The following is a 13,281-nucleotide window of genomic DNA, read 5'->3' on the forward strand; positions in this document are numbered from 1 at the left end:
CCAAACTGGTGATCTGGGATTATGTGGTTGGAATCAAGGATAGGGTACAGGCGTCTTAAGATGAGTTTCTCAAGGATTTTGCCCATGATAGGTAACAAAGCGATAGGACGGTAGGAGGATGGGTATTCAGGCGGCTTTTGAGGTTTGGGAATCATAGATGATATATTTAAGCCAAAATATATTTTTGGAGCAAATTTATGCAATAAAACCTATCTGCATATAGTATTAAATATAAAAGGTATTGTATATTTCTTGACTCGTATCCATTTTCAAGTTATATCAACAGAAAATTTATAATTAAATATTGTGTATTCGGTATAACCACTTCTAAGTTATATCAGTAGACAATTCATGATTAAGGCTTTAATAATTTTAATACCACTTAAAAAAATGGATAAAATAATAAATTAAAGATTAAATAAATACTAATATTAATCAATATTACGTTTTGGACGAGTTGGGATAAAGAGAGGGAGATTGTGATTAAAATTGTCCTTAGGATGAGACTCCACACTGGTAATTTAATAAAATTGGTAAATAACAGGTATAATATACCTACCTACAGCTATAATGAAGTTATAAAATAATATATAAGTATGGTATAGTTGGGTTATTATTTATAATAAAGTGGAATTAAAAGACAAGCTAGGTCTGGACCAATAGTTCCAAGATGGTAATTATTTATTAACAGAGTAAATTATTTTCATTTTTATTTCATAATTCAAAGCACCATCTATTGTATATAATTTTATTTTTAGATCTTTTACAAGTAAATAACCCTACCAAGGGCCACCCCGAAAAGCCAATTTTTACCCTCCTTCCTCAAAAAATTGTTTTATGTACTTTCCTTCCAAACCTTCCTCTTCAGCCCAATAGCTCAGATAAAAGGTGTACACAACGCTTTCATACCTTCTAAATGTTATGATATTACTTGCACGACAGATACATGATATGTTAAAACGAGTCTTTAGCGCAAGCAAGCGTGTGGCTTAAGCGGGCGATGGTAGACAAATCGAAAATGTTTTGCTCAGACTTTAAATCTTTTTCGTCACTTCTAGTATTTCCTCGCTACATTTCCTAATTGGCTGACGACCTCGAACAGATTTCATTTCAAGAAGCGCTACCATGGCAGTTCGACTATTGCTAAATTAAATACGACTGCTATCTAATAGAACCAGACCGTGGGCCTTGGGGGCTGCGTTTTAAATTAAAATTTCCACTTTACGAGCCCTGTCGGAGGGATTTATGTGGCTGTGGTTTGACCTTATTATTCATCCCCTAGTACTACCAAGGTAAAGGAGCGTGTCTTTCCGCTTCGCTAAGGAACATATCCATTTGAATAACTGTTAAAAAGATATAGATATATATTTTATTCAAGAACGATTGAGGGGTTATCGGCAAGAATTCTAGACAGAAAATCATTATTATAGGTGGAAGAGAAATTTTTCCTTTTTTTTATTGTATAGCTGCTTTACTTCAATAGTTGCACACCTGACAAACAAAAAGGTTTTAATTTTATATTGAATTGAACGTAATCCAAAGTTAGTACCGTAGACATGGGTTGCTCTACAAACTGCCCCAAAGATTGTAGGGCTGTCAGAAGGTAATCTATGAAATATGTGAAATGTAAAAAAAAAATTTTTAGATGTATTTCTATTAAAGCTAAGTAGCGATATCATCCATACTACATAGCGAGTCATACCAAACTAAAACATCTGGCTGTGAAGAGAGACAATTCATCGGGGCTTTTGGGAAGTCCCATAAGAACAGCGCTAATCCAATCTATAATTATGTTATTAATATTATTTAACAGATAGATGATATTGTCTGGTTGAAGTAACAAATTGCGAAACGATTCGAAACAGTGTACAGGGGGATTTAAGGAAGGCAAATTTCAGTTAAGGAACTCTGGTTCGGAAGCAGAGGTACCATCTTTCTTATAACAATTAATTTATAAAATGTTTTCCACAGTTGAAGGTTTTTTTAATTTTATTTATTGTATTAGGTACGTCTGTAATAACTATTTTCTGTTAATATCTTTATTTCGCGCATTTTTCCATCAACTCTTTCGCTGCTCTTTCCCCATTTTCATGATCAAAAATCTAATCAGTAGTTAAATTGTCATTTTGACATATATTCATAATTTTATATTTCTTGCTTAATTAAAACATTTTATAATGCATACTATTTGGAAGTATTTTAGTTTCACTATCACACTAAAAGTTCACAGTTTAACATCAGCAGTTCCATAAAAAAAAAAATTAAAAGGTAAGCGCCCAGAAGAATAATTTTGTAATTAGTACCGCTAAAACCCCTGAAGCGATAGAGGTTACTTCGTAAGGAAGTAATGTTTCTTGAACAAGGGTTGTAGGAGGAGCTTCGTACATGATTACGCTCAACTGCCGGATTTTTCCCAATTAAGGATACCCACTTCATGAGGCAGGGTGGAGGGCTCCCGAACCCACATGGTTGACTCATGGCTACAGCAACAGAATAAATAATTATCTGCCACATATTGGAACCCGGGTTCTTGGAGTAAGTAGCACAGTGCCTTACTACTGAGCTCCACACTTCTATGTGATTAATATTGTTATATTTTAGATCTTGAATATTTTATGTAAATTAACAAAGTTTAATAGACGTGCGTAATTTTATTTCAATTTATTTATTATGTATAGTATCAGTTTTTTCTTACGCTTAACGTTTGTATTAAATATTTGTTCAATGGATTAGATTCCAAAATTATATTTTGTGGCTAAAAAACAAATTTTTAATCACATCTTCATTTTCAACCCTCTCACTTCTCATTCCCTCCTTGATCTTCCAAGTTGTTCGAGAATGGTTTTTTAAATTTATGATAATCCTATATACGAGGAAGAAAATAAGTCATATATGAAGAACATTTAATATGAGTTCTTTTTTATCAACTTTATGTATACATAAGTATGTAAGTTATAATTTAAAATATTTCATATTAATTAATTTAGAAATGTTATCTAGGCTATAATAATTTGTATCGCCCGGACGAAAGCTAGTTTGATTTCCGCCCACGGAAAGTGAAATATCCGGACAGCGTCAGAGAATTAGTAGAGATGCCAGCTTTGAAATAAAGTTAGTGACGCCACTAAATAATGTCACTTCAATCTAACAAGAAAAAGAGGATATTTTCATTTTTCCAACATTTTGTTCTCATTTCCTTATGTAAAAAAACAAACAATTTTTGCATGATGTAGAAATGTGAAGATTTTTTTTTGTATTTGACGTAATTCCATAGATTGCTATGTAGACAGGTTACTTTGTGACAGTTTGTAGCCGCATCTCCCCTGTAGAGAAACTAACCCCTGACAGCGTAGAATGCAATTTTTTTTTTCATTTTAAATGAACGATATCAGATTTCAAATCTTATAATTAATAATTTAATTTAAAAAATCGCTTTATAATTTGATACCTTATAAGAATCCCTCTTAAAATGACTCTTATTAGAAAATTCCGGAGTTAAATGCACAGGCGAAAGACAAGGGATTGAATATAAGCTCATACATAACTTGGCAAAAAAATTGTGGCTAAGCAAGTTTCACTCCGGATATTCAAAAATGTTGACACTATGGAAAATATGAATTAAATCTTGTACATCTTGCATATGGTTTTAGATATCACAAGCTGGAGTCAGTACAGGAGTAGAAGTACCCAATACAATTTTTTTTTTTAACTTTTTACATTTCTGATTTAAATATTAATTAGAAATTAAATCCATGTATGCAATATGGAATCAGCCTTCGTCAATCGCATGGAATTTTCGAGAAATTATGTTTTATAAACAATATTGATAATTTTTTTCATGATTTTTTATTTCGCAACATACACATAACATTCCATTATAGCACTATTAGAAATAAAAAAAAAGTTTAATGTTTTTTTATTGCATATTTGACTTTAATTGCTGAAATACAAATAAATGGTTAGAAATCAATAATAACATAGTTTCATTTCCCTGAAAATTTTTGTTTGTTAAAACTTAAACTTATTTACTATACACTAATCAGTAACGAAAAATCCTCTGTTTTAATTCTAAAAGTTAGTATTGAACATTCAGTGGACAGGCAGAATGCTACAATTAACCTCACATTCTCATCCTCAAAATATCCTAAGCTTTTTAATTGGTATAAATAAAAAAAAAAGTATATCACTAGCTCCCAATGGGAAACAACCCCCTGGAAAACTAGAGAGGCGTACAAATGGAAATTCTTGATATCCGGTTTTCACTCTAGTATGAAATTGAAAACGCCATCTGTGAATTCCTTGCCTCTGCCCTCAGGACATAGTGAAAAATCTTTTCTTTTTTTTCATCACACTTAATTGCTTTTAATCTATATCACTGAGGGAAAGTACAAAGCTTACTTTGCAAGTGGATATACAATTTATAAAATATTTTTTCTAAATCAAACAAAAACTTCAAATTTGAAAATTAGAACGTAAAAGGTTTTGATTATAAGTCAACGTCATACATTCTATTTAGGGGATAGTAAGTGGCACTTAAAATATAAAATTGACTCTGGTTATATTATAATAATAATTATGGTTATTATAATTTTTAATAAGGTATTTTTTTTATCATTATTTTGTATTTAATTCAAATATTTTATTTATTTTTTTTAAGTTATAATGAAATCTATTGGAGTAAACCGCCGGAAAATCCATGCCACATTCTATTCAAATGCAAGAAATTTAGAAAAGACAGAGAAGAACTGCAATTAACATTTGAAGAAGAAGACACATAGCTAACAAAATACCAAAAAAACTGGATATTAATGATTTTTTTTTTCAAAAACTCAGTAAACTGAAGCTCAAAAAATATTTTTTTGTATATATTATTTTATACTTTTTTTTATTAAAAAAAAAATTCAATATATTATTCATTTTTTTGCACGTTGATTGTAATTTAATTTGTATGCCTGCTATTGAATAAAAATATATCTGAATTTTGACCATATGGGTATTAGTGATAAATCTTGACGATCATTTATGTAATAAAAATAACAAAAACCCCAAGAAGAATAGAAAGGAAGGACAGTGATAAAAGAAAAAAACCTTATAAACTTTAAAGCGCGCGCTGTTTAATGCTATGAAAATAAAAACCGTAATTTTCATAGAACTATAAAATGTTTCGAAATAAAAATATTAAAATGAATTCAGATATAGAATGTAATTTTTTTTTTCTAGTCTTCTGCTTTCTATTGAATCCTACGTTTTATATTATAAGTTTTGTGTAGGTTCAGATTTAATAGGCCACTCCTTTCATGCCTGTTCCATACTGATGCCTAGAAGACTCCAACTGAAGAGATTAATAGCAGATGTTTCCAACTGATTTCTTCCAGTGGTTCTAGCTTTATAGGAGTCGACGCCGCATATTTTATGGGCAATTACTTCCTTTAAGAGGCTATAAAGGAAATTATCCGAGAGCAACTAAAGCCAGTGGAAATCTTCACAACTTCATCAAGATTTCAAAAGTTTCTTTTCTCTCTATATATAATTTCATGTGAGAAATGAAGGCAACACTATTTTTATTATAGCTATCCAACTTTCTTTGAAAATATTACTGTATCTTTTTAATTATTTACTATTTTGTAACCGATTCCAGATTAATTCTTAATTAAATTATTAATTAAATCTCTTCGTGTTTTTCATATAGCTAATACTATACATAACTTTTTTTGGTATCCCTTAAAAAATTGTGCAGACCTAGACTAGATATTTTCTAACAGTTCCCGGACTCTTATAGTTGCAATGAGTAAATTGGTAATTAATTACATCAGTAGTAGTCAGCGAGCTCGAGTGAAAAAATCAAGCCCGATTAGAAGAATATTTAGGATAATTCAGGCCGAAAGCATTCTCAACATTGGTTGAAAATATGTCAGAAATCTTAGATCAGCCGAATTTTTACTTAGACTTTTCACTAGCAGTTCCGGCACTTACTTCGCCATGGTACCCTTGGTTAAAAAAAATTAAAATGCCGTCCAAATTATCCGTAGAAATTTAGACTATAGAATGGGTTTAGTAAATGTCCTTAAAAACTAAGTATTGAAGATTTTTTGATTTTTTAAGGAAGATCCTCTCTAATTTTACTTCTTAATTTAATTATTGTCAACGTTTCGGTCATTGGTCCATCATTCGGCCCAATCAGTTATATTTTTCTACTATATAAAAAAGTTTTTAATGATCACCATGTAATATTTTATTTTACATATAAGGTGGAATAATAAAAAATTGAGTTTAACTGATGAAGAATGCGTTTTACGAAAAAAAAAAAAAAAAAATTCAAAAAGAATTCTGAACTACAGAATACATGTAAATTACATTTGTCAAGGTTGTTATTTTCTCTCTGATTCCGCTTGTCCAGAAGACCTCGGCAATGCGTGTTCAACTTAAGGTAATGTAATTGACAAGGAAGATGATTAGATAGGATGAGACAAAGAGGGGACAACCGTTATATCTCAGTAGAGTAACCTCGTCCTGTCGAATATTATTTCTGTAGGTACGAAGGAGGTATGCAAGCCTTGAAGGTAACTAGCCGCCAGGTCGTGCAGGAAGGTGCTTTCGTTCTACCAGGTACTATTCCGATAGATACGGAGAGGGTATGTAAGCCCGGAGAGTAGCAAGTCGTTTATTTATTTTCTAACCTCTTTATTTTTAGTATATACAATTTACATAATATATACAATACAGAACTATATATATACATATGAACGCACTTATTTGTGGTTCAATATAGTCCTTATTAAATACCCTAAATTATAATTTTGTAACGTTTTAAACAGCTGCCATTTTTTATATTAACTGTTTATTGGTAGCTTACTTCGGGCTTACTTATTTATTTATTTCGAGTAAATTTAAATAATTACTCTCATCCGATATTCAGTTCCTGGTTCAATCGGGATCTAGACGAGTTTTAATATTCCGGACATGTTACCTCTATGAGGATGTGTATAAGGAAATATGATGCAAGATATTGAAAGGGGCCTTTGCTCTTCTAGGGTATAAGGGAAGGAGTCCTAGAGGAATGTATACCATCCCATCGGATAGAGGGAGATCAAAGCTGGCGAGATTGTTGCCAGTGCCACATTAATCTAGCCAGATCAAAGCCCTATTAAATTATGTTCCAAATTGCTATTAGGCTGGATAAGGTATACATCGTATCTAGTCTTCATTGCCATCGGCTTCTCTACTATTTGCTTACCGCCTCAATAGCTAATAGGTCATAATATGAAGGAATAATTCACAAATTTAGAATATATTATAGATGTAGAAGTTACATTAGATATAATAACCGAAAAAGAATTCTTACGGTATTCTAAAGGAGCATAATGAGATTTAACTTCAGTTATATAAAATCATTTAAAGGAAACAATGAAGATATTTCACATTTAAGAATTAAACCTTAGTTAAATAATTTTCTTTATTAATTCCGGAATTCTTATATTTATTCTGCATAAATATGGTGATTTTAAAATTACCGTAAATTGAAAGAAACTGTTTTAGAAGGTACATACCGAATGAAGTAAAAAAAAAAAATCGGTTTTAAGTGAGAACAGCGATACGTATTCATATAATGTAGTCACTTATTTCTAAAGTGAACATTAATGATCGCTGATAAATTTTTAGATCTGAACCACTCACCTCCTTGCACAACCGTTGTTCTAGTAACTGTACTTCCTTACAAAGTACTACACCCTTAACCCTTCATGGGTTGTAGCGGTACAGATTTTAATTTTATTAAATGTTTAGTAAACACAAAAACTACGTTTTCAATATCAATTTTGTTTTGTTTAATAAATTAAAAAGTTCTTGGTCTATAACAGATATTTTCCAAAACTTAATTTATTAATTATTTTAATATTGATCAAACGGTATTTCAATTTTAAATAGGGCCACTTTTGAATCAAAGAAGTTTTATGAATACACTAATATTTATTTATTGAGAAGAAGCGAGCTAGCATTAAAAGTTATCAATAAAAAAACAAAAAAGCTAGCAATATTAGAGACCTATTGTTTTACATAAAATAATAGGAGGCTAAAGAAAAATACTTGAAAACCTATAATTATAATTCAACTTTACTCCGCAACCACAGATCTGAAGGTAAACTTTTCTTATTTCCCTCCCAGCCCTTTCGCGTCTTTTGCTACCACTGGCGCGCCACTCTGAGAAACAAGAATTATTTAAAGTTAGTGGAGCAATGTTATCCATTAAGGAGGAAAGTAACCCACTTGTTCCGTATACCGACCGCTGTACTAACAGTAAGTAAAATGTTTTTAAATTAATATAAGGAATCTGTACATATTTTGTAAATAGCAATAGTGTTTATTACAATTACATTCATTTTTGTTTGTATTCTTCTGGATTTTCTTTTTAGGAAGTTTGATAAATTAATTTCTACAAATTTTTTAGGTTAAAAAACTTCCAAATATGGATGTAAATTATTGTATACATATTTTTTCATATTTGTACAACGTTTCGGGACAATTGTCCCTTAATGATCCTACAAATATAATTCATTTTAAACAACAATTCTCATCTATGTCATATTTTTTTTAGAATATTTATTTATTTTAGAAGGTACATATGGCTGTTTTGCTTGAATAGTGGCACACATGGCAATAAGGTGTTTGGATTTTATTTAGAATTGATTTTGATTTACGTATTTCATCGTAAGCTGCGGTTACTTTCTTACCTGAGGTCATCGTACAGACTTTCCTGAAGCTATTAAGGTGGTTGCAGACAAACCCTAGTTTATCTATGGAACACCTCAAACGAAAATAAAATTTCAGATATGCCTCTATTTAAACAAAGCAGCGTTATGTTCTTTATATTTTTTGTTTTAATATATAAGTGTGAGAACTACGGTTTGACCGGTGTCGCCTAGCAACGGACCGATGACCCACGTTTAAATAACAGCTAAAATTAGCCCTCGTTACAGTTCATTACTGGATCTAGTATGCGTTAATTATGAGTTTGTTTGGACATTCTTAATGTTAGTTACAATTATGACAGTCCACAACCAGACTACATCTGCTTTCATTCACTGGCAGTTTGGTCATTTTGATTTTGATTGTAAATTGTGATTAATACTGTCAAGACCGTACCCAATATCAAAACTACGCGGGGAAAAGCCATAGTCAATCAGGCTGTGACATTTCAGCACGGAAAACGCGAATGAAACTAAAATTTTAAGAAAATTATATATAATTGTCGAAGGGCTTTGTAAGTTAGTACTATTGCCTATTTGCTAGAAAAAGAAATTTAATTGTTATTTAATTAATAATTTGTTTACTTCTTAGAGGGGGAGGTGGGAGTGGGGCAGCTGCCCTCTCCTGTTCCCGCTGGGTACGCCCAGGAATACAGGCCACTATCAGACATCGTCTACTGAGCACCTTAGTGATAGTTAAATTTGAATAAAATTCGATTATTTTATATAGTATTGTGATTCAATGCAGACGTAGACACACCAACTTTTGACCGCATAAAAGCCCATTACTTCAGCAGTCAGAAATTCCTATCAGAGTAGAGCATCCTTTCATCATTAACACACCTCGTCTCTGACCCATCGGAGTCGCCACCACCACTCAAGACTTTACTTTATGAGATCCAATATTATTTAATTTGCCGATAAGAATTGAGTTTTCATTTCTGTATATTTGTTTATTCCATTTCATTATAAGTATTCTAGTTTTTTTTACATAAATTGCTTTTAATTTCCTTCATATTCACTATTTCACTTCTAAATGTTTGAATCATTATTTGTATATATTTTCAATAGTTAGTTCGCTAAATAAATGTTTACATTCAAGCCTTGGTTCTCCTTTGGAACCTGATTCAAAAAAACTTGGTTGATTTTTGGTGGCTTAAACATTAATGATAAAAACTTTAATTTTAAGGCTTTGTTTCGGGAATCATTAAATTGCATCCTTACTATATATTGTTTCCTCTTTTATATTGATAGTTGTTTGGTTATTTATCAACTATTATTTTCACTATAGAAACCCATCAAAAGGAAAGCGCCCTATCAAAGAACAACCCGAACGGACGCAGCGAAAGCTGTTGCTGTGATTGATGTCAATGGAACATAGCCCCCATTAGTTCTCATCAATCCTTCTCCCCCAATCCTCTATCAAAAGTAGTGCCGCTTTGAAACACGTCCTAAAAGGTAGCAATTAATAACGGCACAAGAGGCACGGCTATCAGGGTTCAAAGGGACACACAGTCCTTTTGATAGGAGAAAAAGGACTACCTTTCTGGTCAGAGCCGAAACACTATTGACATTTATTCCTTCTATACTCTTTCTTGATTGTTCATCTTGAAAGCAAATTGGCCATCAAGAACGATTCATTCGACCTGATAGGTGGTTTTTAGGATACAGATACTTTATCAGAGTATCTATATCCTATAGTTTCATGACCTAAACGTAGGTAATAATTGTTTTATTTAAGGAAATTATTTTTACCTTCATCTTTCCATGACTTCAACTTGCTCGGTTCAATTTTGTTACTAACACAGAAGATGATGTCGCCCCTCACTTACTGTAATAACACAACTTGCTGGTCAATGCCTTGCAAATGATTACTTTATATCGTTCCCTGGGGCGCTAAAAACCGTCTTAATAAGTTTTGCCAGCCACCTATGTATGAAATATACAATAAATGGAAGTATTACGACCGAGAAAAATATCGAATTCGAGTTTTCTACAGAAACACATGTGTTGAGGTCCCCATAGTCTAAATAACTATATCTCGCAAAATTGTCTACGTGTTTCTCTACTTTTCTTTTAATAGCTTAGCTCAAAAAAGAAAACTTGCAAGGAACTGAGATTCATTATTTAAAGTAGGTATATGCCAAGGAAGCGGCTCAGTGGGTAAGGCGCTGTGCTGTTACTAACTTCCGGGACCCGAGTTCGAATCCATCTGTAAGAGATAATTATTTAATCATATATAATAATTATTATTAGATAATTATATGTCCCCTTATTTAGGGAGATAATTATATTTATAATCCAGGGACACACCCAACCAATGAAGGGGTACCCTTAATTGGAAAAATCTGATCATGATCACTTCCTTGAACAACTGTTGTACAATAAACGTACTTCTTTACAAATAAATATACTTTGAAATAATTAACCATCTCTCACAGTTATAAGTAAAAAAAAATGGATACTCTTAAATGTTTTAGTGTATCCATGGTAACTATAAAATTAGGCAGCTTTTATTTTCACTTATTTATATATCGTTTAAAATATCTCGTGTGGGGAAATTGAGATCCGAACTAATCAAGAAATTACTTTATATAAAGTCTTTTCACTACTTCAAAACTAGTTTTATTGTTTAAATAAAATAAATTGTATCCATTCAAGTCTCACTCTTTATTAATATTTTAAATGTTCAACGCTTCGGCCAACTTGGTGATCATCAGGGACAATTTTAAAAATAAATTTACACCTCACATCCAACTATTAAAATTTGTTGTCGGCTATTTTGCTCAGGTCTAATAATTTTAGTCGGGTTAACATATTTTCACTTTATCATTTAATTTTATAATTTTTAAGTACAAACTATCTTACATTAATATATAATTGAGTGATAATAGTGTAAGATAATTTGTAATTAAAAGTTTTAAAATCAAATAAAAAAGTGATAAGGTTAATTTCACTAAAACTTATCAAGGATTAATTTCGTGTAAAACTAACTTTTTCATAAAAAAAGATCTGGAAGAATTGTTTGGAATTATGGTTGCAAAACTAAGTTAGTAAGGAGCTATTTTTTTTTTTTTTTTTTGAAAATTGTTTTTTTTTTTTGTATTTCTAATAGTGAGTCACATGTTCAGATAGGTATTGTTGGCATTGCGAAGAGAGCAGAAAAACTATATATATATATATATAGATAGATATATATATGGAGTATAAAGTGGTAGGGAGGGGTGACCCGTTCTGTCAATCTTAAAGTTAATGGATCTAAAGCCAGCCTGGCCAGGACTGCTCTATCAATGGCTAGCAGAAAGCCGAACCAATCTACTCTCTCTCCCTGTACAGTCTATTCTGGATCAGCTGTCTGTCACTCTAAGATCTAAAGCTACTTCGTTCAATCTTCTGCAAAGGTTTCAAACGAATAGTTCCAATGTGATTAACTGATACTTTATTATAAAAATAATCTTTTTTATCTATTTTTTCATTTTATATTTATTAACTTTATCATATTTTCTCATTATGTTATGAAATAGGTATTGCTTATGTGCGCAACAGTACGTATCACTAGAAACTGATTTGCCTGCGTATTGAGGGTATACACGCTCCTGCTTCGTGCTTATTTATAAGTTATATCAATAGAAAATGGTAAATACTTACAGCACTCGGCTTCGTCAGTGCCATCCACACAGTCTACCGTCATGTCACACCTGTAGTGAGGTGGTATACAGTATGTCTTATTCCACACGTACTGACCGCAGGATTGCTGGCCAGGCTCACAGTCTGGTGCCGCTGTAAGAAAATAATATTATTAGTAATAATAAAATTATATTTTTAACTCATACATGTTTACCTAATACTTTTTTAAAATTTATATATGGTTATATAATACTTTATTAAACATGGTAAACCAATTTATCAATTATTGTAAAATAGCCAATAAAACTTTTTTTTTTTATTTATTTAATGTAATTTACAACTGTACAAAATAATACGTAAATATGTTGTATGTTTCATATACACTTGAAAATCTTGGGTAGGAACCACTCATCGGTGGTAATTCAAACATTAATTTAAATTAGAAGGTCCCGCGGCCATCTTCTTTTCAGACGCCTCGGAGGATTATCAGGGATTGTTAAGGATGAAAGATTAAGAATTAATGGGTTAGGATGGTTAAGGAGTTTGGAATGAAAAGACGCATATCTGTTTTGGGCCATTTCTGCAACGAATGGGATGTTAAGATCTTTGTGAATGAGTTTATTTGTAACGTAATAAGGAGCATCAAGGATTTTACGTAGGATTTTGGATGTGGAAGAAATTTGATGGTTTGGTGGAGCCCCAGAGCTCAATTCCATATGTCCAAATTGGTCTGATTATCGTAGTGTATACTAATTTTTTGTAGTGAATGGGAAGTTTAGAGCGTTTGTCAAGTAAGTGTTGTAGCAATCGGAATCTACGAGCAGTTTCTTGTCGTTTCAGTCTTGTGTGTGGATGCCAAGTAAGTCTCTTGTCAAGATGGAGTCCTAAGTACCGAATCTGTTCAACAGGCGTT

General features: G+C 31.7%; 1 protein-coding gene across 1 annotated transcript in view; it reads right to left on the bottom strand.

Moving 5' to 3' along the window:
- mgl (megalin) overlaps positions 1 to 13,281 on the bottom strand; it is a 397,380-nt gene that overhangs the window by 55,647 nt on the left and 328,452 nt on the right. The window contains exon 3 of the mRNA XM_014424997.2: positions 12,390 to 12,521. Within this exon, the coding sequence (XP_014280483.1) occupies positions 12,390 to 12,521 (132 nt within the window). The remainder of the gene's footprint in view (positions 1 to 12,389; positions 12,522 to 13,281) is intronic.

This window comes from Halyomorpha halys, unplaced genomic scaffold (assembly GCF_000696795.3).
Source record: "Halyomorpha halys isolate HHAL.00 unplaced genomic scaffold, Hhal_1.1 Scaffold490.1, whole genome shotgun sequence".
Lineage (NCBI taxonomy): Eukaryota > Metazoa > Arthropoda > Insecta > Hemiptera > Pentatomidae > Halyomorpha > Halyomorpha halys.